The sequence below is a fragment of the Tachyglossus aculeatus genome, chromosome X1 (genome assembly GCF_015852505.1).
Source record: "Tachyglossus aculeatus isolate mTacAcu1 chromosome X1, mTacAcu1.pri, whole genome shotgun sequence".
Lineage (NCBI taxonomy): Eukaryota > Metazoa > Chordata > Mammalia > Monotremata > Tachyglossidae > Tachyglossus > Tachyglossus aculeatus.
Genome location: NC_052101.1, coordinates 37,409,876 through 37,437,814, shown reverse-complemented (window position 1 = coordinate 37,437,814; position 27,939 = coordinate 37,409,876). Strand labels below are relative to the sequence as shown.

The window sequence follows — 27,939 nt, the reverse complement described above, 5'->3', positions numbered from 1 at the left end:
TGCGTATCCTCTGTTCCAACTCTGGAGCGTTGGTTCTCTCGGTCCTTCCTCCAGCTCCTGTTGATTTCTGCATCCGATTTGGGATTACTGGAGTGGTGCTGAGACGTGTAAGAAGTCGGGTAAACACTTCATACCAAGCAGCCCCTGGGAATGGAAGGAATGCTGTGTTCTGGGAACACTTGGGCTTCGGGAATGCTGGGAATGTTGGTTTTCGGGAACCCTGGGAATTCTGGGAATGTTGGGTTCTGGGAATGTCGACCCAGATTTCTTTCCCTGACCTCCAAGATTTAGCTTGGACCCTGGCAGTCCCGCTGGGAATTTTTTTATCTCCCCTCAGGGCAGCTTGGTGTCTCAGCCTGAAGGCAGGCCGGGGGCGGCTGGAGTGTGCTGGGAAGGGGAGTGCGGTCCCCGAGGGTTTCTGGGGCAGACCAGGTCAGGAATGTGGGGTTTCCCCCGGGCCCGCTACCAACTTCCTTGACAGGAGCTGCTCTTGGAGGTTTGTAGCCAAATTACGAGCAATCCTCCGATGCTCTCCTCTGGTTTCTCCCAGGGAGCAACAGCTCTTCCCCCGTCCTCCTAGAGCCTTTCCCCTGGGCCCCAGGTTCCCCAGCCTCCAGAGAAGGCCCAGTCCTCTAGGCCAGGATGTCTCCCTGGTGAATACACAGGGGAACTCCTTTATGGTTTTAGCTCTGCACACGTGTACGTGTGTTTGTGTGAGACTGCGGTGGTGTGCATGTGTCTGTGTGGGCCCCCCCTAAATGCCTCTGCAAACCGGTGAGTGTGCACCTGCTCTGGAAGGCTGCTGGCTCTACCCCCGCCTCCCTCCTCACCTCGCCCCTCCAGCATCTGGCTGGCTCCCAGCCCCCTTTTCGCGGTCAGAAATAAGCGTGTGACAGAACAGGGATTAGGAGGCCGGAGTGTCAGCTGAGCCCCCGGAGCGGGTGGGTGGCGGGGAGCGGGCGGCAGGCCACCGGCTGGGTGAGGCACGGGGGGCCGCTCGGCCAGAGAGCCAGGGCTCGGGCCGTTCCTCTCAGAGCCCCAGCAGGGAGCCCGGCCCTGCCCAGCCCAACCCAACCGGGCCCGGCCCGGCCCTGCCCAGCCGGAATCTCCCATTTCCAGGTACGGGTTGTGGCGGGTGGGAAGGAGGCCGCTGGCAGGAGGACGGGGTTGTTAGGGACTGAAGAGACGGGGGTGGGGGCCCACAGGCTCTGGGAAAAGAGAAGTTGTCCTGCGGGGGCCTGGCCCGCATTGACCCTGGCTCTCGAACTCTCTGAATCCTGGGGGGTCAATCAATCAATCAATCAATCGTATTTATTGAGCGCTTACTGCGTGCAGAGCACCGTACTAAGCGCTTGGGAAGTACAAGTTGGAAACATACAGAGACGGTCCCTACCCAACAGTGGGCGGGCAGTGATAGACCCAGAGAGGGATGGGGGAAACGGGCAGGGGCAGTGCAGCAGAGAGAGGTGAGGGATTTGGAGGTAAGAGCGCCAGTGGAGCCCCGATCAGGATAGCCCACCACTATCAATCAATCAATCAATCAATCGTATTTATTGAGCGCTTACTGTGTGCAGAGCACTGTACTAAGCGCTTGGGAAGTCCAAGCTGGCAACATATCGAGACGGTCCCTACCCAACAGTGGGCTCACAGTCTAGAAGGGAGAGACGGAGAACAAAACAAAACATATTAACAAAATAAAATGAATAGATATGTACAAGTAAAATAAATAAATAAATTGACTATCTGCAGAGAAGGGGCTGAGACACATGGGGCTGGCTGCTGTGGGTTTGTGGCCAAGTTCCTGCCCTTCTTTGTGCCTCAGTGACCTCCCTGGGGACAGTAGGAAGCAGTGTGGCCCGGTGGAGTCAGTAGGACCTGGGTTCTAATTCTGACTCCTCCACTTGTCCGCTGCGTGATCTTGGGCAAATCACTTCACTTCTCTGTGCCTCATTCACCTCATCTGTAAAATGGGGATTAAGACTGGAGACTCCATGTGGGACAGGGACTGTGTCCAACCTGATTACCTTGTATCTATCCCAACGCTCAGTACAGTGCCTGGCACATAGTAAGCACTTAAAAAATCCCATTTAAAAAAAAAAGGGAGTGGTGAGAGAAAAAATACCTGGACTGGGTTTTGAGATCCTCAGTGACCTGTAGTATGAGAAGAGAATTGAAGAGAAGGGGGAGGAGGAAGAGAGGGGAAGAGAGAAGAGGAGGGGAAGGAGAAGGAGGAGAGGGAAGGGAAGGAGAATGAGGAGGAGGGGATGGAGGAGGAGAACAAGAAGGAGGAAGGAAGGAGAAGGAGGAGGAGGAAGAAGAAAGATAATAATAATAATAATGGCATTTGTTAAGTGCTTACTATGGGCAAAGCACTGTTCTAAGCGCTGGGGAGGTTACAAGGTGATCAGGTTGTCCCACGGGGGGCTCACAGTCTTAATCCCCATTTGACAGATGAGGTAACTGAGGCCCAGAGAAGTTAAGTGACTTGCCCAAAGTCACCCAGCTGACAGTTGGCAGAGCCGGGGTTTGAACCCATGACCTCTGACTCCAAAGCCCCTGCTCTTTCCACTGAGCCAAGCTGCTTCTTGATGAGCCAAGATGCCTAGGACTATGTCATTCTCTGGGTTGTAAAATCAGCTCCGAGTCCTTGTAGCCCCTCCAAGAAAGGGTAGGAGCCCTAAGCCCACATTGGTCCTTGAGAGACGCTCATGCGATCAGAGCTGCCGACCCCCTGCAACCCTACGGGCTCTCTCTGCTACCAACCCGATCAGGTTTGCAGTCCCCAGATCGGCAGCTATAAATAGTTGCAGAGTCCAGTCCTCCAGTCCCAGCTCTAGCTGCTGTGTCCCCCCGCCGTCCGTCAACCTCCCATCTTCCAAGCTCTAGCTGCTGGTCCCCCATTCCCTCCTACCCCCGGACCCCAGCTAATGTGAAGCAGCCCGTTCTGCCCCCAACAGCGCCTGGAAGGAGCGGAGGCTGGGGTAGAGGGCTTGGGGTGAATATCCTGCCCTGGGAAATGGACTTAATTCCAGACTTTGAGCAAGGGGTGACCCCAGGGTTCGTCCAAGTGGCCCCAGAAGGTCTCCGAGGGTGCCCTGATGGTGGTGGTTGTGGGAGGTTGGAAAGCTGAAGTCCCCAGAAGAGTTCTTCCCTGACTAAGCCCCACTTTCCCTCATCTCCCACTCCCTTCTGCATCTCCCTGACTTGTTCCCTTTTCTCTTCCCCCCCACCCCACAGCACTTACATACATATCTATCATTTTATTTATTTACATTGATGCCTTTATTTGTATTGATGTCTGTCTCGCCCCTTCTAGACTGTGAGCTCGTTGAGGGCAGGGATCGTCACTCCTTATTTCTGTATTGTACTTTCCCAAATGTTGAGTACAGTTCTCTGCACAAAGTAAGCGCTCAATGAATGTGATTGAGTGAATTGAATGAATGAATGAGAGGGCTTGGGAGGCCTATCCTGCCCCAGGAAATGGACTTAGTTCCCGACTCTGAGCAAGGGGTGACCCCAGGGTTCGACCAAGCGGCCCCAGAAAGTCTCCAAGGGTGCCCTGGTGGTGGTGGTTGTGGGCAGTGGGGGAGGTTGGAAAGCTGTATTTCTGTATTGTACTTTCCCAAATGCTGAGTACAGTTCTCTGCACAAAGTAAGCGCTCAATAAATGTGATTGAGTGAATTGAATGAATGAATGAGAGGGCTTGGGAGGCCTATCCTGCCCCAGGAAATGGACTTAGTTCCCGACTCTGAGCAAGGGGTGACCCCAGGGTTCGACCAAATCATCCCAGAAGTTCTCCGAGGGTGCCCCGGTGATGGTGGTGGTGATGGCGGGAGGTTGGAAAGCTGAAGGCTCCTTGCGCAGACCCCTGGGGGCCAGGCCAGGCGAGAAGCCCGGCCAGGAAGCCTAGCTGTGCCCCTGCCTCTCTCTCCCAAAAGGATGGTGCCGGCGGACGTGGAGAAGGAGCGGAAGCGACAGGCGATGGCCATCGTGAGGGAGATCACCGGGCAAGGTGAGCCGCCTCTTGAGCCGGCGGGCAACCAGCGGGCTTGCTCCCGGGGCCTAGGAGGCCCCACAGCTCTTGTGTACTTTTCTATAATTTATTTATTTAGATATTTACCTATATATATTAATGTCTGCCTCCCCCCTCTAGACTGTAAGCTTATTGTGGGGCAGGGAATGTGTCTGCTTTCAGTTGTTTTGTACTCTCCCAAGCGCTTAGGACAGTGCTCCACACACAATAAGCGCTTAATAAATATGATTGAATGAATGAACGAATGAATGGCCCAGCCCCTCAGAGCTCCTGCTGAGGCCAGGAGGGTGGAGGCCAGGTGGCTTCCTCCTCCCCATCCCCCCTACCCTACCTCCTTCCCCTCCCCACAGCACCTGTATATATGTTTGTACAGATTTATTACTCTATTCATTCAATCGTATTTATTGAGCGCTAACTGTGTGCAGAGCACCGTACTAAGCGCTTGGGAAGTACAAGTTGGCAACATCTAGAGACGGTCCCTACCCAACAGCGGGCTCACAGTCTAGAAGGGGGAGACAGACAACTCTATTTATTTTCCTTGTACATATTTACTATTCTATTTTGTTAAGGATGTGCATCTAGCTTTACTTCTATTTATTCTGATGACTTGACACCTGTCCACATGTTCTGTTTTGTTGTCTGTCTCCCCCTTCTAGACTGTGAGCCCGCTGTTGGGTAGGGACCATCTCTGGATGTTGCCAGCTTGGACTTCCCAAGCTCTTAGTACAGTGCTCTGCACACAGTAAGCGCTCAATAAATACGATCGAATGAATGAATGAATGGAGGGAGCCACGGGACCCCAGGAGGAGAGCCAAGCACTGAGCATCTAAGGGCCAGTCCCCGTACTCTCCGGCCCCCGGGAGTTCCCTGCCCAAAGTCAGCGGCGGGACGCTCTCCCAGCCCTTTCTGCCGGCCTGTCGCCCTGCCCAGATGTGTCCCTGGACCTGGGGAAGAAGATGAGCGTCCCCCAGGACCTGATGATGGAGGAGCTGTCTCTGCGCACCAACCGGGGGTCCCTCCTCTTCCAGAAGAGACAGCGGCGGGTACAGAAGTTCACCTTGGAGTACCCAGTTGGCCCCCTCAGAGTGAGTGTACCTAGCCCTGCCCACGGGGTCTTTCCTGTGGTCGGAGTCGGGGGCTCCCCTCCCTCCCCACCACCACAGAGGGGCTCAGTGGAAAGAGCCCGGGCTTGGGAGTCAGAGGTCATGGGTTCAAATCCCGGCTCCGCCGCTTGTCAGCTGGGTGACTTTGGGCAAGTCACGTCACTTCTCTGGGCCTCAGTTAACTCATCTGTCAAATGGGAATTAAGATTGTGAGCCCCACATGGGACAACCTGATCACCTTGTATCCTCCCCAGCGCTTAGAACAGTGCTTGGCACATAGTAAGCGCTTAACAAGTATTCCGCCCGCAGACCATGATGGGGGGAAAAGAAGGAGGCTGCGACCTTCCTGTACCGCCCGCAGAGGATGATGAGGAAAAAAAGGAGGCTGTGGGGCCGGGAGGCCCCAGGGGGAGGGAAGCTCAATCTGATACCCTGGAAAGTGTCTAGGGAAGAAGAAGGGGAACCCCAGGCTATCGAGGCCCTTTCGGGGTGGCCCCAGGCCTTGGAAGCCAGTTCAGGGCTCAGCCTTGCCCCTGGAGACTCCAAGGAGAAATCAATCCTTCAGTCAGCGGTCTTTAAAATAATAATGGTCAGTGATGACGCGTCCTTTCTGAGCTGTTTTCTCAGGCGACCAGCAAGGAGGAGCAGAAAGGTCCAGTCAATCACCCCATCCTATTTATTGAGCGCTTTCCGTGTGCTCGGCACTGCACTGAGCGCTTGAGAGAGGACAGTACAAGAGCCTCGCTGTCGAGGTTTATTTATAGATTGGGGGTTCGATACCATAGTATATATATACATATATACTATGTATATATGTTTGTACTATGTATATATGTTTGTACATATTTGTTACTCTATTTATTTATTTATTTTACTTGTACATATCTGTTCTATTTATTTTATTTTGTTAGTATGCTTGGTTTCGTTCTCTGTCTCCCCCTTTTAGACTGTGAGCCCACTGTTGGGTAGGGACTGTCTCTATATGTTGCCAACTTGTACTTCCCAAGCGCTTAGTACAGTGCTCTGCACACAGTAAGCGCTCAATAAATACGATTGATGATGATGATGATGAGGTGCGTAACCCGTAGGCTTACAGGCGTTCAGTAGCCTTCCCAGGCTGATCCCCCCTTTTTTCCTCTTCTCCTCCTCCCCTCCCCATATGTTGCCGACTTGTACTTCCCAAGCGCTTAGGACAGTGCTCTGCACACAGTAAGCGCTCAATAAATGCAATTGAATGAATGAATTAACAAATACCAAAATTATTAAGCGCTTCGTACGGTGCTCTGCTCACAGTAAGCGGTCAATAAATACGATTGAATGAATGAACACCGGGCCAGCAGAGCAGCCCAGCTAGGACACTGACAGGGCCTGTGCCAGTGGGCATTTGGGTGGGGAGAGGTCACCTCTGGGCTGAGTCCACAGCCTGACCCAGAGGGCCAGAAGGCGGATTTGGGTAGGGACTGTCTCTATATGTTGCCAATTTGTACTTCCCAAGCGCTTAGTACAGTGCTCTGCACATAGTAAGCGCTCAATAAATACGATTGATGATGATTTGTGGTGTGGAGCTCTGGGGTGGGAAGCAGGAAGCAGCGATCCCGCTCCCAGAGGGGTCCACAACTCCCTTCTCTGGGCCTCAGTTTCCTCATCTGTAGGTGGGGAGGGAGGTGGTAGGGGATGAAAGGGAGTGGGGATGGGGCAGAGTGGGGAGAAAGCACAGCCGACCCCATCTGGGAAGTGCTGAGAAGTACTTGGTGTCTGAGGATACGATTGATGGTATTTGTTAAGCGCTTACCGCCTGCCAGGAACCGTTTTAAGCGCTGCGGTAGATACAAGATAGGTTGGACACAGTCCGTGAACCTGCAACATGAGTGTGGCCTAGTGGCTAGAGCATGGGCCTGGAAATCAGAAGGACCTGGGTTCGAAATCCGTCTCCGCCACTTGTCTGCTGTGTGGCCTTGGGTAAGTCACTTCGCTTCTCTGTGCCTACGCTACCTCATCTGTAAAATGGGGATTGAGACTGTGAACCCCACAGGGGGCAGGGACTGTGTTCAACCCAATTTGCCTAGTGCTTAGCACAGTGTCTGGCACATAGTAAGCGCTTAATAAACACCATAATTATTCTTTTTATGATTATTATTACTTTATATCTACCCCAGCACTTAGAACAGTGCCTGGAATATAGTAAGCGCTTAACAGATACCATAAAAAACCAAAACAAAATATGAGTGTTTTCAGTTGGGCTCAAGAATCCGCTTGGGGTACCCTGAAAGGGGCATCCGAGGAGAAGCGTGGAATCTTCTTATCCAAATGACTGCTCAGCTGACTGAATTGGGATGGGCCTAGCCAGAGGCAGGGGGCTGGCCTCACTGACCCTGGAGGGGGGTCCTTACGGATGGAGGATTCAGCCCTCAACGCTGAAAGCCTGGGTCTGGAGACAGTGGGTCTGAGTGGATGCCAGGCTCTGAGCAGGAGTGGACTCTGAGGGGGCCGCCAGCACCCCATCTCCGTCATTTTTGGGTTTCTTTCCGCAGAGAGTGACCAGAGGAGCCGGAGAAGCGGAAAGTCACGAAACGAGAGCGGCGCAAACGTGGGAGGTGAATGGCGCGTGCCAAGGAGCGGGAAAGACTCAGAGGGCAATGCCAGGGGAGGGGTCGGCAGTGTGGATGGAGGGGGAGGGCAGGGGCTGGGCAGGAATGAGGTGAGGCGGGGCTCTGACAATCCCCAACCTCAGGCTTCCTCATCCACCCTGAGCTCACTGTGGCCTGAGCTCTGGGAGGACGCGTCTGGTGGAGGGGAGAACGCGGACAGGGGTTTGCCAGGCCCAGGGAGGGGCCCTGGCAGCAGGGTGGAACCTCGGTCCACCCAAACCCCGGAGAGCTGATGGCTATCCCTGGAAGGGCTGGACTTGCATGCTGGAGAGGAAAGAGAGGGATGGGAGGGTATACGAGCAAACCAGGAAGCCCTTAAGCACCAGCTCCGAGAGAGAGAGAGAGAGAGAGAGAGAGAGAGAGAGAGAGAGAGAGAGAGAGAGAGAGTGTGTTTGTGTGTCTGTCTGTCTTTTGGGGGTTGGGGTGGGGAGGAGGCATGGACATAGTCCTGTACTGTGGGACAGCATAGCCTAGTGGAAACAGTGCTTGTCTGGGAATCAGAGAACCTGAGTTCTAATTCCAACTCCACCACTTCCCTGTGGCATGACCTTGGATGATAACATTAATAATAATAATGATAATGGTATTTGTTAAGGGCTTACTACGTGCCAAGCACTGTTGCATGACCTTGGATGATAATAATAATAATAATGATGGTATTTGTTAAGCGCTTACTACATGCCAAGCACTGTTCTAAGCGCTAGGGGAGATTCAAGGTAATCAGGCTGTCCCACGTGGGGCTCACAGTCTCAGCCCCCATTTTACAGATGAGGGAGCTGAGGCACAGAGAAGCGGAGTCACTTGCCCAAGGTCGCACAGCAGACAAGTGGCGGAACCGGGATTAGAATCCACGACTTCTGCCTCCCAAGGCCCGGCTCTTGCCACTAGGTCTTGCTGCTCCTCTTAAGTCACTTTTAACTCCTCAGTGAGCCAGTTTCCTCTTTTATAGATTGGGGGTTCGATACCCGTTCTCCCAACCTCTTTGTCCCTGACCCCCACGTGGGACAGGGACTGTTCCATACCTGATTATCTTGTACCTACCCCAGTGCTTAGCACATAGTAAGTTCTTACCACAATCCTTCTTCTTTTTATCCCTGGACACCTCCCACCCGACCCACACCTCAGGCAGCCAATGGCCCGGAGGGGCAGGAGAGCTTCCACACAGAAATCCACATCGCCCCATCAGGGCAGGTAATCCCAACTTCGGGGCCTGGAGGGACCAGCCAACTTCCCTCAGCCAGCCCAAGCAACCTTGCTCCAGGTGAGTGTCTACAGTTCCTGAAATACCTCCCACCCCGTTCCCCCTCCCAGGCTCGGCCCACATCTCAGCTGCTGCTGGGTGGGTAGGGGTGGTTGGTGGGGAGGAGTCTGTGGATAAGAGGGAAAGGCTGCAGCAGATCAATAGCTAATAATAGTAATTATGGTATTCGTTAAGCGCTTACTACGTGCCTGCAGGAGGGGATCTGCCTTGGGTGAAGGCCAGAGGGTAAAGGTTGGGTCAGGTGTGGCTCAATAGTTTCAGTGGCAAGAAAGACTGTGTGGGAGAGGCAGAGGAAAGTTTAGAAAGGAAGGCTGCTTCCCCTAGACCCTCCCCTGGCCGCCCACCCTCTGCCAGCCTTCTTCTTGTCACCCGTGCCTCCCCAGTAGAAGCAGCATGACTCTGCTTTCCACTGGAGCCGGAGGACTCCATGGTCACCTCTGTGCTGGTGTCCTGGGGTCAGTTCCTGTGCCTCTCTGGTCCTTATTCTCTGCTGTGGTGCGATGCAACCCACCTGGGGGGGGTCTCCGCTAGCGTGTTCCTGTTTACTTGTTTTGTTATCTGTCTCCCCCGCTTCTAGACTGTGAGCCCGTTGTTGGGTAGGGGCTGTCTCTATATGTTGCCAACTTGTACTTCCCAAGCGCTTAGTACAGTGCCCTGCACACAGTAAGTGCTCAATAAATACAATTGAATGAATGAATGAATGCTGCTGTGGGCTGCAACCCGGCTGGGGGGTTCTCCACTAGCATGTTCCTGCTTACTTGTTTCGTTATCTGTCTCCCCTGCTTCTAGACTGTGAGCCCGTTGTTGGGTAGGGGCTGTCTCTATATGTTGCAACTTGTACTTCCCAAGTGCTTAGTACAGTGCTGTGCACACTGTAAGCGCTCAATAAATATGATTGAATGAATGAATGCTGCTGTGGGATGCAACCCACCTTGGGGGTCTCCACTAGTGTGTTTCTGCTTGTTTTGTTGTCTGTCTCCCCCGCTTCTAGACTGTGAGCCCGTTGTTGGGTAGGGACTGTCTCTATATGTTGCCAACTTGTATTTCCCAAGCGCTTAGTACAGTGCTCTGCACCCAGGAAGTGCTCAATAAATACGATTGAATGAATGCTGCTGTGGGATACAACCCACCTGGGGGGGGGTCTCCACTAGCATGTTCCTGTTTACTTGTTTTGTTATCTGTCTCCCCCCGCCCCGACTTTCTAGACTGTGAGCTCGTTGTTGGATAGGGATTGTCTCTCATTTGTTGCTGAATTGTACTTTGCAAGTGCTTAGTACAGTGCTCTGCACACAGTAAGCACTCAGTGAATATGATTGAATGAAGGAATGAATGTTCCAGAGGACGGGACCCAGGTGTATAAAGCAGAAGACCACAAGCCCATTAGCCTTTGTTGGCAACACATGTTTCTGGTTGGCGTGGACCCTCCCCCAGGGCCAGCTGAGATCGGGGAACTTCTGACTTTGCGTTAGTTCGGTTCTATGTTAAGAGGACAGATGTTGGGCTTGTTCTTCCCAGTTCCTCCTCACCTGCCCTCTGTCCCCAACCCAAATCCCCTCCCTAGAAGTTCCCAGTGCTGGGGCATCCAGCAGGAAGTGTATGGGAAGGAATTTCCAGGGCTCCCAGAGGGCTTTGCCAAGCTCCTGTCATAATAATAATAATAGTAATGATGGTATTTGTTAAGCACTTACTATGTGCAAAGCACTGTTCTAAGCACTGGGGGGATACCAGGTGATCAGTTTGCCCCACGTGGGGCTCACAGTCTTAATCCCCATTTTACCGATGAGGTCACTGAGCCACAGAGAAGTTAAGTGGCTTGCCCAAGGTCACACAACTGCAAGTGGCGGAGCAGTGATTTGAACCCATGACTTCTGACACCCAAGCCCGTGCTCTTTCCACCGATCCACGCTGCCATCAGGAACAGGGTGATGGGGCAGGGAGTGGGGAAGCTGGGGATTCATTCATTCAATCGTATTTATTGAGCGCTTACTGTGTGCAGAGCACTGTACTAAGCGCTTGGGAAGTACAAGTTGGCAACGTATAGAGATGGTCCCTACCCAACAGTGGGCTCACAGTCTAGATTGGAAAAGTCTGTCTCCCTGAAGCTTCTCCAGAACCCCTCACTTCTCTTCCAATTCTGGTCTCCCCTATCCCCAGGCTATTCCGAGCCCCTGAAGGGAGTCCCGCCCGAGAAGTTCAATCTCACGGCCATCCCCAAGGGGTACCAGTCGCCCTGGAGGGAGTTGAACAGCAGCAAAGACTACCAACTGGACACCCTGAGTTTCCTGCCCAAGATCGCCAGCCCCACGGACTACAGGAGCTTCAACAAGTAAGGGCCGGCGGGGGAAGATGAGGCAGTTTAGGGGCCAGGCTGTGGGTGCGCTGGGGCCTCTCCACTCAGCCTGTCCAGCTGATTTGGGAGCCACCATGGTGTTTCTCAGGGGTCATTCTGGACCCTTGTGTAGGGTGGGAGGCAGGTCAGGGGAGCGCCAAGGCAGACTTGGTTGGGTTTGGATGCTATTTCACCATTTAGGGTTGGGGGATCTGCGGGGCGGTAGCTGGAAGGCTCCACTTCCAGTGGGGAGCACTTTGGGAGGAGGAAGGGGCAGGGGGCTCAGTCCTCTCAATCAGTAAATGGATTAAGAGAAGCAGCCTGTGCTCTAGTGTCTAGAAAACAGGCCTGAGAGTCAGAAGGACCTTGTCCGCCGCTTGTCTGCAGTGTGAACTTGGGCAAATCACTTCTCGGTGAGGGGGATTAAAACTGCGAGTCCCATACGGGATGGGGGCTGTGTCCAACCTGCTTACCTTGTGTCCACCCCAGTGTTTTAATCAGTGCCGCCTAAGCGCTTAACAAATACCATTTAAAAAATGGTATCTGAGTGTTTACTGGGTGCAGCCTACTATACTAAGTGATCAATCAATGGTATTTATTGAGCGCTTACTGTGTGCGGAGGACTGAACTAAGTGCTTGGGAGAGTACAGTATAAGTGCCTTAACAAATACTCGTTTGAAAAAAAAATTGGTAGACATGGTCCCTGCTCACAGCATACAGTAAGCTCCCAGCACACTGTAAGCGTACAGTTAAGCACTTGGGAGAGTAATAATAATAATTGAGGCATGAAGTGCTTTCTATGCACCAAGCACTGCATTGGGGTAGATGTAATATAATCGGGTTGCACAGTCCTTGTCCCACGTGGGACTCAGAGTTGGTAGACACGATCCCTGCCCCTGAGGAGTGAACAATCTTGGTGGGGAGGCAGTCAATAAAATAAATAACACCTAGGGGAAGCAGCGGATATGGATATGGCCGTAAGTGCTATGGGGCTGGTGTAAGTATTGGCTTAAAGAATACAGACCCAATGCAGAAAAAGGAGTGAATAGGGTGGGAAAATTCTCAGGGGAAACATCTTGGCGGAGATATGATTTCATCAGCTCCTGTGGTCCTGGGCCTGGCCCTGGCCCACGACACACTCTCTCTCTCTCTTTCTCCCTCTTCTTCTCTCTCTATGCTCAGCATTGGATCAAAGTGGGGCAGAGGACAGGGAGTGTGGATGATGCAGTGGAAGCCATTACCATTCAAAACCCTGTTAACTCACAGCCCCTCAGGTTGCTCACCTCTGACTAAGCAATGGAAGACCTGCTGAGAGAAGCTTAAGTCGGGAGGTTTAGCCACTGGCATCTGAAGCTGGTGGGTCTCTCCGCTCAGCCCCTCACATTCATTCGATTCATTCAATCATATTTGTTGAGCGCTTCCTGTGTGCAGAGCACTGTACTAAGCACTTGGAAAGTACAATTCAGCAACAAATAGAGACAATCCCTACCCAACAACGGGCTCAGAGCCTAGAACTGAGGAGACAGACAACAAAACAAGTAGACAGGCATCAATGGCATTAATATAAATAAGTAGAATTATAGGTATATACACACCATTAATAAAATAAATAGAATAACAAATATGTACATATAAACACAAGTGCTGTGGGGCTGGGAGGTGGTAGAGCAGAGGGAGGAGGAGCAGAGGAAAAGGGAGGCTCAGTCTGGGAAGGCCTCCTGGAAGAAGTGAGCTTTCAGTAGGGCTTTGGAGGGGGGAAGTGTGTTAGTTTGGCGGATGTGAGGAAGGAGGGTGTTCCAGGCCAGAGGTAGGACGTGGGCCAGGGGTCGACGGAGGGACAGACGAGAACGAGGCACGGTGAGGAGGTTAGCGGCAGAGGAATGTAGTGTGTGGGCTGGGCTCATAGGTAACTGTCTTTGGACCCACCCACCATTCTGGAGGGACTTCAGTGAGTGGGTACCAGATCCGGCGTCAGTCATCATTATCATCATCATATTTGTTAAGCAGTTACTATGTGCTAGACACTGTAAGCCTTGATATTAGATTCACCACCCCGCAACCCAGCACCTTGCATGGGTGCTGAGTAACATCCTCTTCACCCTCTGACGTGCCCCAAGGAATGAATATCTCCAGGAAGCTGGTGTTGGGGGAGGAGTAACCCTGGGGAATTCTGTAGCTCAGAATCTCCTTCCCACTTCCCATTAATCCCTGCTCAGAAGTGAAAGTGTGGCCCTAGGCCCCGGCCAGAGGTAATAATAATAATGATGGTATTTGTTAAGCGCTTACTATGTGCAAAGCACTGTTCTAAGCGCTGGTAACTAAGGTTTGGCCAAGATTCAAAGGCCTGTTGGGGTTACAGTCATTCCTCTCTGGTAATGTCGACAATGACAGCCCCGGGAGGGGAGTCTGGCGGGGAGGGCAGGGTGTCATCTCTGGCAGGGGCGCAAAGGAAGATCCCTTGAGGAGAAGGCCCTGCTTTGGGATTTTCATTGCTCCATCATCCGCCAGTTCTACTACTGACTCACTCTGAGCCCCAGAATAAGGTTGTTCAGCCCTCTGGGCCTCAGTTGCCCCTTACCGCTCTATATCACCCAAGGAGGATGCAAGAAACTAGTGGGAAGGAGATTTGGAGCACAGTAAGAGTGCGGCTTCAATATTCACCAGGGTTACAGCAATCTCCATTGTTATAATGATCCCAAGATAGAACCCTGGCTTCAATTCAAGCCCCACAGCTCCCTCACACCTCTCATTTCCAGAAAGACTCTTGGGTATTGGGGACAGAGGACCTTTCTTTAGGGAAATCCTGCTCTCTTACCTAGGAGTAAAGGCCTTGAGAACAAACGGTTACATGCCAGAAGTATGGACAAGACCCAGGCGAAACCTGGCCCATCTGACTGCACTATTTCAATCAATCAATCAATCAATCAATCGTATTTATTGAGTGCTTACTGTGTGCAGAGCACTGTACTAAGCACTTGGGAAGTACAAGTTAAAGTACAAGTACATTTCCTCCAGCAGTATGGCCTAGTGGAAAGAGCACAGGCCTGAGAGTTGGAAGGCCTTGGTTCTAATTCCAGCTCTGCCACTGGCCGTCCTTGGGCAAGGCACTTAACGTCTCTGTGCTTCAGTTTCCTTGTCTGTAAAATGGAGATCCAATACCCCTGACCTAGACTGTGAGCCCCATGTGAGACTGATTAACTTATCTCTACCCCAGTGCTTAGATCAGTGATTGGTACATAATAAGTGCTTACCAAGTACCATAATAATCATTATCTAGACGTCCAGACTGTAAACTCGATGTGGGCGGGGAATATGTCTGCCGGCACCGTTATGTTGTACTCTCCCAAGAGCTTAGTACAGCGCTCTGCAACCAGTGAGCACTCAGTAAATACAACCGATTGATTGGTAGCCACCGCGAGAGTGCAAATGGAGACCAGTGGGGGTAGGTTCTTTCCAGAAACAGGCCCGGGGTCCGGTCAGGACTGGCAGCCCTGGCATTGCACGGTGTTATCGTTATTAATGTTTATTAAACGCCAACAATGCACAGGCACTTCCTCGGCAGTAGCCGCAGCTGGGAGTTGCCTCACTGGGAGGAAGGAATAAATCACGACCCTGTCGCCGGTGGCTTCCCCTCCGGCCAGCGAGGGGGGGGGGGAAAGGGATTGAGTCAGCCAAGGTCACCCCAGGGGCCTCCAAAATTCCTTTTTCAAAAGGAAGCACAATCTCCCAGTCCGTTTCCCCGCCGAAGGGAAGGCCGGACCCTAATCTGCATGCAGGAGTTATCGAAAGCCAACTCTCCCAAGTCATTTCCCCAGGCCCTGCGGTTCTCTGGTCTTGATTCAGACCGTGAGCCCCATGTGGGACAGGGACCGTGTCCGGCCCGGTTAACTTGTTTCTACCCTGGCAGCGTGGGAAGTGGTGTGGCCTAGTGCAAAGAGCACAGGAGTGGGAGACGGAGGACACAGTCCTCTGCCAATTGCTCTGCTAGCTGTGTCGCCTTGGGAAAGTCGCTTCTTTGTGCCTCAGTTTCCTCAACTGTAAAAAGGGGATTCAGTACCTGTTCTCCCTCCCGTTTAAAACTAGGAGCTCCATGAGTGACAGGGACCGTGTCCCACCTAATTGACTTGTACCTAGAGAAGCAGTGTGGTTCAATGGAAAGAGTCAGAGGGCTTTGGAGTCAGAGGTCATGGGTTCAAATCCCGCATCCGCCACCTGTCAGCTGTGTGACTTTGGGCAAGTCACTTAACTACTCTGTGCCTCAGTTCCCTCATCTGTAAAATGGGGATTAAGGCTGTGACCCCCCCGTGGGACAACCTGATCACCTTTAAACCTCCCCAGCGGTTAGAACAGTGCTTTGCACATAGTAAGCGCTTAATAAATGCCCCTCTCCATCCCCCCATCTTCCCTTCCCCACAGCACCTGTATATATGTTTGTACATATTTATTACTCTATTTATTTATTTATTTTACTTGTACATATCTATTCTATTTATTTTATTTTGTTAGTATGTTTGGTTTTCTTCTCTGTCTCCCCCTGCTAGACTGTGAGCCCACTGTTGGGTAGGGACTGTCTCTCTATGTTGCCAACTTGTACTTCCCAAGCGCTTAGTACAGTGCTCTGCACACAGTAAGCGCTCAATAAATACGATTGATTGATTGATTATTAGTACCCCAGTGCTTAGAACAGTGTTTGGCACATAGAAAGCACTTAACAAGTACCTTAAAACAAAACAAACAACCCCAGTGCTTAGAACAGTGCTTGACACCTAATAAGTACATAAATACCACTACTATTATTATTCTTGATAGGAAGGGGCACGGCAACATCAGAAGAACACAGGCAACGTCATCCTTTAGATCAGCCCATCCAGCCCAGGATGATGGGAGGAACCATCAGTCGGTCAATCGTATTTATTGAGTACTTACCGTACATAGAGCACTATACTAAGCGCTTGGGAGGGTACAACCTAAGAGTTGGTAGACCTGTTCCCTGCTCACAGTGACCTTTGAGGGGTTTCCCTCCTTGACATCCACTCTTCCCAAGCGCTTAGTACAGTGCTCTGCACATAGTAAGCGCTCAATAAATACGATTGATGATGATGATGGAGGGACCAATCAATCAGTGGTATCTATTGAGCACTCCCTGTGGGTTGAGAACCAGACTAAAAGTGCTTGGGAGAGTACAAAGACGTTACAGTCTAGCAAGGCGTTTACAATCCACCATGGCTAAATTTCCCTTCTAATAACCCAGCAACCACGAGCCACAAATTATCCAAGACCTTCTCGAGCCTTCCAACTTCCCAACTTTCTTTTGGATGATTTGCCTTTTCAGCCATAAACTTAGGTAGTAGTATTGTCAGGCGGAAGGAGACAATAGTAAACCACTTCCGTATTTTTACCAAGAAAATTCTGGGGAAACGCTGTCAGAATGATTGCAGGTAGAGGTGGGGGTGTTCTGGGAGAGATTCATTCATTCAATCATATTTATTGGGTGCTTACTGTGTGCAGAGCACTGTACTAAGCGCTTGATGTGTCCGTGGCGTCTCTATGGGTTGGAGACGACTTGACAGTGTAAGACAAGTATTGTAAGGATGATATATACACACATACACAGACTGAGCCCCTTCCTTCCTCTCCCCCTCGTCCCCCTCTTCATCCCCCCCATCTTACCTCCTTCCCTTCCCCACAGCACTTGTATATATGTTTGTACATATTTGTTACTGTATTTATTAATTTATTTTACTTGTGCATATCTATTCTATTTATTTTATTTTGTTAGTATGTTTGGTTTTGTTCTCTGTCTCCCCCTTTTAGACTGTGAGCCCACTGTTGGGTAGGAACTGTCTCTGTATGTTGCCAACTTGTACTTCCCAAGCGCTTAGTACAGTGCTCTGCACCCAGTAAGCGCTCAATAAATATGATTGATGATGATGATGATGACACACACGGGTATGTGTGTGTATAGCATGGCTCAGTGGAAAGAGCCCGGGCTTTGGAGTCAGAGGTCATGGGTTCAAATCCCGGCTCCGCCACTTGTCAGATATGTGACTTTGGGCAAGTCACTTCACTTCTCTGGGCCTCAGTTCCCTCAGCTGTAAAATGGGGATTAAGACTGTGAGCCCCCTGTGGGACAACTTCATCACCTTGTAACCTCCCCAGTGCTTAGAACAGAAGTGCTTTGCGCATAGTAAGTGCTTAATAAATGCTATCATTATTATTATCAGTATATTAAAATATACATATCATCTTGAGCATATATACAGGGAGAGAGATATATACTGTTGTTCATATTTGAAGATGACAACTCTGGTTCGAAATGCACCTAAGAATGGCTGGGCGGTTGACATAACCGATGTGGGATCCACAGTCTGTCAGCCAGTCAGTCAGTTGTACTTATTGAGCGCTTACTGTGTGCAGAGCCCTGAAGTAAGTGCTTGGGAACCTACAATATGACGATACAAAAGACGCATTCCCCATTGTGCACCTGAAAAGTTGTCCCTTGTTGCGTTGTCAGGCTGGATGTTTGCGGCACCAGGTTCTCTTTTCCCTCCTTGTCTCATGTCTTGCAAAGCTTTGACTCCGTGAGCACTACCCCCTTCTTGATGGTAGAATAAAACATTGAATGTACATACGTGCTGAAGATGGGTATAAGTGCTAAGGGGGCTATTAGAGTTGCACGACTTGAGGTGTTGGGAATTTTGCGGGGGAAAGATTCCAGGAGAAGAAGGGATTTTACTAGGACTTTGGAGGCAGGGAAGGCTGTAGACTTTAGTGGGTTGGAAGTGGGAGAGTGTGGCCTAGTGGATAGAGTATAGGCTTGGGAGTCAGAAGAACTTGGGTTCTAGCCCCGGCTCTGCCACTTGCCTGCTGTGTGACCTTGGGCAAATCACTTCACTTCTCTGTGCCTCAGTTACCTCATCTGTAGAATGGGGATTGACAGAGACTGTGTCCAGCCTGATTACCTTGTATCTACCCCAAAGCTTAGAGCAACGCCTGGCACGTAGTAAGTGCTTAACAAATACCATTTTTTTTTTTTAAAAAAAGGGCAGCAGGTTGAAGGCTGCGGGTTTGCAAGGTGGGAGAAACTGCCGGAGAGCCTCGAAGCCAATGGAAGGGAGCTTCTGCTTGACAGATGTGCAAGGGGTGGGTCCCCATTGGAGGTTTCTGAGCAACCATGTGTACTATTAACAGATCAAATAATCAATCAATCAACCAATCAATCGTATTTATTGAGCGCTTACTGTGTGCAGAGCACTGTACTAAGCGCTTGGGAAGTACAAGTTGGCAACATATAGAGACAGTCCCTACCCAACAGTGGGCTCACAGTCTAGAAGGGGGAGACAGAGAAGAAAACCAAACATACTAACAAAATAAAATAAATAGAATAGATATGTACAAGTCAAATAAATAAATAAATAGAGTAATAAATATGTACAAACATATATACATATATACAGGTGCTGTGGGGAAGGGAAGGAGGTAAGACGGGGGGATGGAGAGGGGGATGAGGGGGAGAGGAAGGAAGGGGCTCAGTCTGGGAAGGCCTCCTGGAGGAGGTGAGCTCTCAGTAGGGCCTTGAAGGGAGGAAGAGAGCTAGCTTGGCGGATGGGCAGAGGGAGGGCATTCCAGGCCCGGGGGATGACGTGGGCCGGGGGTCGATGGCGGGACAGGCGAGAACGAGGTACGGTGAGGAGATTAGCGGCAGAGGAGCGGAGGGTGCGGGCTGGGCTGGAGAAGGAGAGAAAGGAGGTGAGGTAGGAGGGGGCAAGGTGATGGAGAGCCTTGAAGCCCAGAGTGAGGAGTTTCTGTCTGATACACAGATTGATTGGTAGCCACTGGAGATTTTTGAGGAGGGGAGTAACATGCCCAGAGCGTTTCTGGACAAAGACAATCTGGGCAGCAGCATGAAGTATGGATTGAAATGAGGAGAGACATGAGGATGGGAGTTCAGAGAGAAGGCTGATGCAGTAGTCCAGGTGGGATAGGACAAGAGCTTGAACGAGCAGGGTAGCGGTTTAGATGGAGAGGAAAGGGCGGATCTTGGCAATGTTGTGGAGCTGAGACCGGCAGGTTTTGGTCACGGCTTGGATGTGAGGGGTGAACGAGAGAGCGGAGTCGAGGATGACACCAAGATTGCGGGCTTGTGAGACGGGAAGGATGGTAGTGCCGTCAACAGAGATGGGAAAGTCAGGGAGAGGGCAGGGTTTGGGAGGGAAGACAAGGAGTTCAGTCTTGGACATGTTGAGTTTTAGGTGGCGGGCAGACATCCAGATGGAGATGTCCTGAAGGCAGGAGGAGATGCGAGCCTGGAGAGAGGGGGAGAGAGCAGGGGCAGAGATGTAGATCTGGGTGTCATCAGCGTAGAGATGATAGTTGAAGCCGTGGGAGCGAATGAGGTCACCAAGGGAGTGCGTGTAGATCGAGAACAGAAGGGGACCAAGTACTGAACCTTGGGGAACCCCCACAGTAAGGGGATAATCAATCGATCAATCAATGGTATTTATTGAGTACTTTCTGTGCACAGCCCGCTCTACTAAGCACTTGAGAGTACAATTCCTACCCATTTCTACCAAACCTCTCCAGTTTCCTGCTAAACCCCAGCCCACAGTCTGCTCTTCTGATGCCAACTGACTCACTGTACTTCAATCTTGCTGCTAACCCCTTGGCCATGTCCTGTCTCTGGCTTGGAATTCCCTTCCCCTTCATATCCAACAGATGATCATTCTTCCACCTTCAAAGTCTTATTAAAAGCACATATTCCCTGACCGAGCCTTCATTTCCTCTTCTCCCGCTCCCTTCTGCGTCACCCCTGCACTTGGATTTGTACCCTTTATTCACCCTACCTTCAGCCCCACAGCATTTATGTACATACCTGTAATTTATTCATTTATATTCAGTGTCTGTCTCCTCCTCTAGACTCTAAACTCCCCATGGGCAGGGAACATGTTTACCCACTCTGTCAGTTTACACTCCCCCAAGCAACCAGCGCTTAGAACAGTCCTCTGCACATAGTAAGTGCTTAACAAATGCCATCGTTATTATTATTATTTAGAACAGTGCTCTGTACACAGTAAGCACTCAATAAATACCACCGATTGATAGGTGCTGTGGGGTTGGGAGTGGTATATAAAAGTGTATAAGGGGAAAGGACCCAAGTGCATAGGTGAAACAGAAGGGAGGAAGAAGTTGGGGGATGATATAGGTGCCAATCTTCTGAAACAGGGGCCATGCCACCTTAGGGTGGAAGAGTATTCTCTTCCTGGTACTTTAGCCGATTACTTTTCTACCTGTTTTCTGAGGGCTTCCCCCCCTCCCGCCATTTCTGTGTGATGCTTGATCTTGAGAGTGTTCTAAGTACTGGGGTAGATACAACATGGGGTTCACACTCTTAATCCCCATTTTACAGATGAGGTAACTGAGGCCCAGAGGAGTGAAGTGACTTGCCCTAGGTCACACAGCAGACATGTGGAGGAGCCAGGATTAGAACCCAGGTCCGTCTGACTCCCAGGCGCATGCTCTATCCACTAAGTCACTCTGCTTCTTCAATCAATGGTGTTTATTGAGCACCAACTATGTGCAGAGAACTGCACTGAGTGCTTGGGAGAAGACAGTTGAGATAGACATAATAATAATAATAATGGCATTTATTAAGCACTTGCTATATGCAAACCACATTTATTCTATTTATTTTATTTTGTTAATATGTTTTGTTTTGTTCTCTGTCTCCCCCTTCTAGACTGTGAGCCCACTGTTGGGTAGGGACCATCTCTATATGTTGCCGACTTGTACTTCCCAAGCGCTTAGTACAGTGCTCTGCACACAGTAAGCGCTCAATAAATACGAATGAATGAATGAATGAATGAAACCACTGTTCTGAGCGCTGGGGAGGTTACAAAGTGATCAGGTTGTCCCACGGGGGGCTCACCGTCTTAATCCCCATTTTACAGATGAGGTAACTGAGGCCCAGAGAAGTGAAGTGACTTGCCCTAGGTCACACAGCAGGCATGTGGAGGAGCCAGGATTAGAACCCAGGTCCGTCTGACTCCCAGGCGCATGCTCTATCCACTAAGTCACTCTGCTTCTTCAATCAATGGTGTTTATTGAGCACCAACTATGTGCAGAGAACTGCACTAAGTGCTTGGGAGAAGACAGTTGAGGTAGACATAATAATAATAATGACATTTATTAAGCACTTACTATGTGCAAACCACTGTTCTGAGCGCTGGGGAGGTTACAAAGTGATCAGGTTGTCCCACGGGGGGCTCACAGTCTTAATCCCCATTTTACAGATGAAGTCACTGAGGCCCAGTGAAGTGACTTGCCCAAAGTCACACAGCTGACAAGTGGCAGAGCCGGGATTTGAACCCATGACCTCTGACTCCAAAGCCCGGGCTCTTTCCACTGAGCCATGATCCCTGCCCTCTACTAGGCAGGGATTATCTCTATCTGTTGCTGCATTGGACTTCCCAAGTGATTAGTACAGTGCTCTGCACACAGTAAGCGCTCAATAAATATGATTGAAGGAATAATCTAGTAGGGAAAGTGGTCCCAAAAATAAATTGCAGCTAACAGGAAGAAGAAAAGGGGAAGGAACATGAGTTCGTGTTTAAGTAATGAGGTATGTGAGTATGCATTACAGGAGGTTGTGAGATGGTGCAGAACTGACAGTTGGGAGATTAGAGATTAATTGGGGAAGACCACCTGGAGATGCGATGGCAGAAGGGCTTTGAAAAATGGGAGAATTGTGCTGTTGGATTTGAAGGAAAGGAGGCACCAGGTAGTGGAGAAGATGTGAGGAAAAGGTGAATGGTGGGAGAGATGAGAATGAGGTACAGTGTGGAGTGGGTGAAGAAAGTGGAGAAATAAGAAGGTCAGAGAGCTTATTGAGTGCCATAAAGCCAATAATAATAATAGTAATGGCATTTATGAAGCGCTTACTATGTGCAAAGCACTGTTCTAAGCGCTGAGGAGGTTACAAGGAGATCAGATTGTCCCATGGGGTTGCTCACAGTCTTAATCCCCATTTTCCAGATGAGGTAACTGAGGCACAGAGAAGTTAAGTAACTTGCCCAAAGTCACACAGCTGACAATTGGCAGAGTCTGGATTCGAACCCATGACCCCTGACTCCAAAGCCCATGCTCTTTCCACTGAGCCACGCTGCTTCTCTGATAGCCAGGGGTTTCCGTTTGTCACAGAGAGAGATGGACAACCGCTGGAGGTTTTTGAGGAGTGGGGAGAAGTGTGCAGAACAAAACTTCAGAACATCTTCCAGGCGGCCAGGTGGGACGAGAGACTGGAGGTTGGGAGTGAGGGGGCCGATCCGGCACTCCAGGTGGGATGTGACAATTCCTGGACTGGCGTGGTGACCCGATGGAGAGGAGGGGCCGGATTGTGGAGGAACAAGTGTCAGGGTTTAGCGACAGATGGAGTACGGAGTTGAGAGGAAAGGGGTCAAGAACAATGCCAAGGTTTCGGACTAGAGAGATAGGGAGGGTGGTGGTGTTGTCAGCTGTGATTGGAAAATTAGAGGAGGAGCAGAGGCTCTGCGAGGGGAGATGAGTGCAGTTTTGAACCTGTCCAGGCAGGGAGAAATGTGAAACTGCAAAGAGGAGAGAACCAATTGTACGTGGCCCAGGGAAGGCGTGGTGGATGGAAAGCGAGCCTCGGCCAGGGGCTGCAATCAACAGGATTCATTCAATCATATTTATCGAGTGCGTACAGCGTGCAAAGCACTGTACTAAGCGCTCGGGAGAATACACTACAACAATAAACCAACACATTCCCTGCTCCCAACGAGCTTACGGGCTAGAGGGAGGAAGATGGACATTAACATAAATTTAAAAATTACAGATATATGCGCAAGTGCTGTGGGGCTGGGAGTGGGGAAGAACAAAGGGAGCAAGTCAGGGCGACGCAGAAGGAAGTGGGAGAAGAGGAATGGGGGGGTTTAATCAGGGACCGCCTCTTGGAGGAGATGGGCCTTCAATAAGGCGGGGGAGATGGCCCCCCTGTCTTTGTCTGTGTCTTCGGAAACTCTCCCCTCCTCCTTTCCACGGGCTAAAGAAATGTTTAAACAGATATCTGATTCCTCCAGCCTAGTTCCAAGTGCCCTTCTTGGAGGCTGCCTCAGGTCTGGGTCGCACTCTACCTCAGCCCTCAGGAACGACAAGCCCGGACCGAGATCACATTTCTGCTACACACAAAAGTTCCCAAACAACAAAATCGTAGGCTTTCATTCTGCACACAGTAAGCGCTCAATAAATACGATTGATGATGATGATGATTGATGATGATTGTCTGTCTGGGCTGCTGTGGAAAAGCGCAGCCCTCTCTGGCTAAAGTTGTGGTGGAAAAGGGCCAGGCTTCCCCTTTGGGCCACGGCAGGTCCAGCGTGGAAACTAAACCGGGCTCATAATAATAATAATAATAATAATAATAATAATAATAATAATAATAGTAAGTGCTTATGTGCTGAGCACTGTTCTAAGCGCTGAGGTAGATACAACTTAAACCCCGCTGCTTCCTCCCTCTTTTCTCTGCTACCGAGCTTTGTTCTCTCACTTTGGGAGTCAGGGCCTGCTGGTCCATTTCTAATTAGCCAGCCAGAAGGCAAGCAGCCTGTTTGCCTCTTCTCCCGGCCTGCTGAGAGGTTGTGTTAAAGTGGGTAATGCATTTTCTTTCTTTGCATTTTCTTTGTGTTAAACGTGGGTAATCCTTTTCTTTCCTCTCCAGGAATTTTGTTTGTTGATTTCACTCAGGGGAGATGGAGTGGTGCTTGTTAAGCTCTTCTATGTTAATTCATTCATTCAATCGTATTTATTGAGCGCTTACTGTGTGCAGAACACTGTATTAAGTGCTTGGGAAGTACAAGTCGGCAACATTTAGAGATGGCCCCTACTTTTGAGCACTTACTGTGTGCAAAGCACTGTACTAAGCGCTTGGGAAGTCCAAGTCGGCAACGTATAGAGACAGTCCCTACCCAGCAATGGGCTCACAGTCTAGAAGGGGGAGATGGACAACAAAACAAAACATGTTGACAGGTGTGTCACACACTGGTCTAAACGCTGGGGTACATTCATTCATTCATTCAATCGTATTTATTGAGCGCTTACTGTGTGCGGAGCACTGTACTAAGCGCTTGGGAAGTCCAAGTTGGCAACATCTAGAGACGGTCCCTACCCAACAGCGGGCTCACAGTCTAGAAGATAATCGGGCTGGACACGGTCCCTGTCCCACAGAAGTTTCACAGTTTTAACCCTAATTTTACAGATGAGGGAACTGAGGCACACAGAAGTCCCAAGGTCACACAGCAGATAAGTGGCAGAGCTGAGATTAGAACCCAGGTCCTTTGGACTCCCAGGACTGTGATGTATCCACTAGGCTACGTTGCTTCTCTAAGAGAGCTCCTTCCAACAATTCCAACAGTTCCCTTTCCCTTGTTTTCCCAGGACTCCCATGCCATTCGGAGGGCCCCACTTCAGCGAGACGTTCCCCGGACTCAACCCGATCTACCCTGCGGCCGAGCCTCTAAGCGGGCTGGAGCTCCTCCAAGGCAGGCCCAATTTCAACAGAGTTCCCCAGGGCTGGACCCGGAACCTGAACCTGCCCGAGTCCGAGGACCTGTAGCTCCCTAACCCCTCACCCCACTCCCCCCTGGTCCCGTTGGGCTTCAGGGATCAGTCCCGCCCTTCCCTCTGGCACTTTAAAGAGCAGGCCGGAGATCCCGCCCGGAGTTAGTAGCGGTCGGCAGCCTCCCACACGCGGACTCTGCCACATTGGGATTGGGTTGTGCATCCCCCCGGAACATTCTCTCCCCCACTTCGGGGCTGGGTGAGGACCACTAGTGTGAAATTGGCCGTATGTCCCTTGACCGCTCCTCACAGAGGCTTTCACACATCCTGACCCTTCAACCCATAGCGTTTGGGAGAGTAGTCCAGTACAACAAAGTAGGTAGACACATTGCCCCTTGCCCTACTTCCGGCCATACAATCCCCTTCCCCTCCTCTCTGGGACAGCTCTCCATCTGTCTCTGTCTGTCACTCTGTCTCTCTGTCGCTCTCTATCTCTCTCGGCCTCTGTCTGTCCATGTCTCTCTGTCACTACCTGTCTCTGACTGAATCTGTTTGTGTCTCTGTCACTCTTTCTGTGTCTGCTTCTGTCTCTCTATAACTATCTCTCTCTGTGTCTCCTTTCTGTGTGTCAGTCTTGTTGCCTCTATGCCTCTGTCACTGTCTCTGTATCTATATCTCTGTCGTTCTTTCTGTGTCTGCCTCAGTCTCTCTATAACTATCTCTGTGTCTGTCTCCTTTCTGTCTGTCTTGTTGCCTCTATGTCTCTCTGTCACTGTCTCTGTATCTATATCTCTGTCGTTCTTTCTGTGTCTGCCTCAGTCTCTCTATAACTATCTCTCTCTGTGTCTGTCTCCTTTCTGTCTGTCTTGTTGCCTCTATGTCTCTCTGTCACTGTCTCTGTATCTATATCTCTGTCTCTCTTTCTGTGTCTCTGTGTCTCTATCTCTCTGTGTGTGTGCCTCCTTTCTATGTGTCTGTCTCGTTGCCTCTATGTCCATCATTGTCTCTGTATCTATATCTCTGTCGCTTTTTCTGTGTGTCTGTCTCTCTATAACTATCTCTCTCTGTCTCCTTTCTGTGTGTCTGTCTTGTTGCCTCTGTGTCTCTCTGTCACTGTCTCTGTGTCTGTCGCTCTCTGACTCTCTCGGCCTCTGTCTGTCCATGTCTCTCTGTCACTACCTGTCTCTGAATCTGTTTATGTCTCTGTCGCTCTTTCCGTGTGTCTGCCTCTGTCTATAACTCTCTGTCTGTCTCCTTGCCTCTGTGTCTCTCTGTCACTGTCTCTGTATCTATATCTCTGTCGCTCTTTCTGTGTGTCTGCCTCTGTCTCTATAACTGTCTGTGTCTGTCTCAGTGTGTCTGTCTCGTTACCTCTTTGTCTCTCTGTCACTGTCTCTGTATCTATATCTCTGTCGCTCTTTCTGTGTGTCTGCCTGTCTCTATAACTATCTCTCTCTGTGTCTGTCTCCTTTCTGTGTGTCTGTCTCGTTGCCTCTATGTCTCTCACTGTCTCTCTATCTATATCTCTGTCGCCCTTCCTGTGTGTCTGCCTCTCTCTCTCTATAACTATCTCTATCTGTGACTGTCTCCTTTCTGTGTGTCTGTCTCATTGCCTCTATGTCTCTCTGTCACTGTCTCTGTATCTATATCTGTCGCTCTTTCTGTGTGTCTGCCTCTGTCTCTCTATAACTATCTCTGTGTCTGTCTCCTTTCTGTGTGTCTGTCTTGTTGCCTCTGTGTCTCTCTGTCACTGTCTCTGTGTCTATATCTGTCGCTCTTTCTGGGTGTCTGCCTCTGTCTCTATAACTATCTCTGTGTCTGTCTCCATTTTGTGTGTCTGTCTTGTTGCCTCTGTGTCTCTCTGTCACTGTCTCTGTATCTATATCTCTGTCTCTCTATAACTATCTCTCTCTGTGTTTGTCTCCTTTCTGTGTCTCATTGCCTCTATGTCTCTCTGTCACTGTCTCTGTATCTATATCTCTGTCGCTCTTTCTGTGTGTCTGCCTCTGTCTCTCTATAACTATCTCTCTCTGTGTCTGTCTCCTTTCTGTGTGTCTCTCTCGTTGCCTCTGTGTCTCTCTGTCACTGTCTCTGTCTCTACATCTGTCGCTCTGTCACTCTCTCGGCCTCTGTCTGTCCATGTCTCTCTGTCACTACCTGTCTCTGAATCTGTTTATGTCTCTGTCGCTCTTTCTGTGTGTCTGCCTCTGTCTCTCTATAACTGTGTCTGTCTCCTTTCTGTCTGTCTCGTTGCCTCTATGTCTCTCTGTCACTATCTCTGTATCTATATCTCTGTCGCTCTTTTTGTATGTCTGCCTCTGTCTATAACTCTCTCTCTGTGTCTGTCTCCTTTCTGTCTGTCTCGTTGCCTCTATGTCTCTCTGTCACTGTCTATATCTCTGTAGCTCTTTCTGTGTGTCTGCCTGTCTCTATAACTATTTCTCTCTGTGTCTGTCTCCTTTCTGTGTGTCTGTCTCATTGCCTCTATGTCTCTCTGTCACTGTCTCTGTATCTATATCTGTCACTCTGTGTCTGCCTCTGTCTCTCTATAACTATCTGTCTCTGTCTGTCTCCTTTCTGTGTGTCTGTCTCGTTGCCTCTATGTCTCTCTGTCACTGTTTCTGTATCTATATCTGTGTCGCTGTTTCTGTGCGTCTGTCTCTCTCTCTATAACTATCTCTGTCTCCTTTCTGTGTGTCTGTTGTTGCCTCTGTGTCTCTCTGTCACTGTCTGTCTCTACATCTGTCGCTCTGTTGTTCTCTCAGCCTCTGTCTGTCCATGTCTCTCTGTCACTACCTGTCTCTGTCTGAATCTGTCTGTCGCCCTTTCTGTGTGTCTGCCTGTCTCTCTATAACTCTGTGTCTGTCTCCTTTCTGTCTCGTTGCCTGTCTCTCTGTCTCTGTATCTATATCTCTGTCGCTCTTTGTGTCTGCCTCTGTCTCTCTATAACTATCTCTCTCTGTGTATGTCTCCTTTCTGTCTGTCTCATTGC

At 50.3% G+C, this 27,939-nt stretch overlaps 1 protein-coding gene across 1 annotated transcript; it reads left to right on the top strand.

The window, feature by feature from the left end:
• Window positions 1–1,001: 1,001 nt before the first annotated feature.
• Window positions 1,002–25,438, top strand: MYOZ3 (myozenin 3). Its single transcript, XM_038740360.1, has 7 exons — window positions 1,002–1,119; window positions 3,940–4,013; window positions 4,965–5,119; window positions 7,669–7,731; window positions 8,911–9,046; window positions 11,201–11,372; window positions 24,825–25,438. Exons 2-7 carry the CDS (start codon window positions 3,941–3,943, stop codon window positions 25,000–25,002), a joined length of 777 nt encoding a protein of 258 aa, XP_038596288.1. The 5' UTR covers window positions 1,002–1,119; window position 3,940; the 3' UTR covers window positions 25,003–25,438.
• The last annotated feature ends 2,501 nt before the right edge of the window (window positions 25,439–27,939 follow it).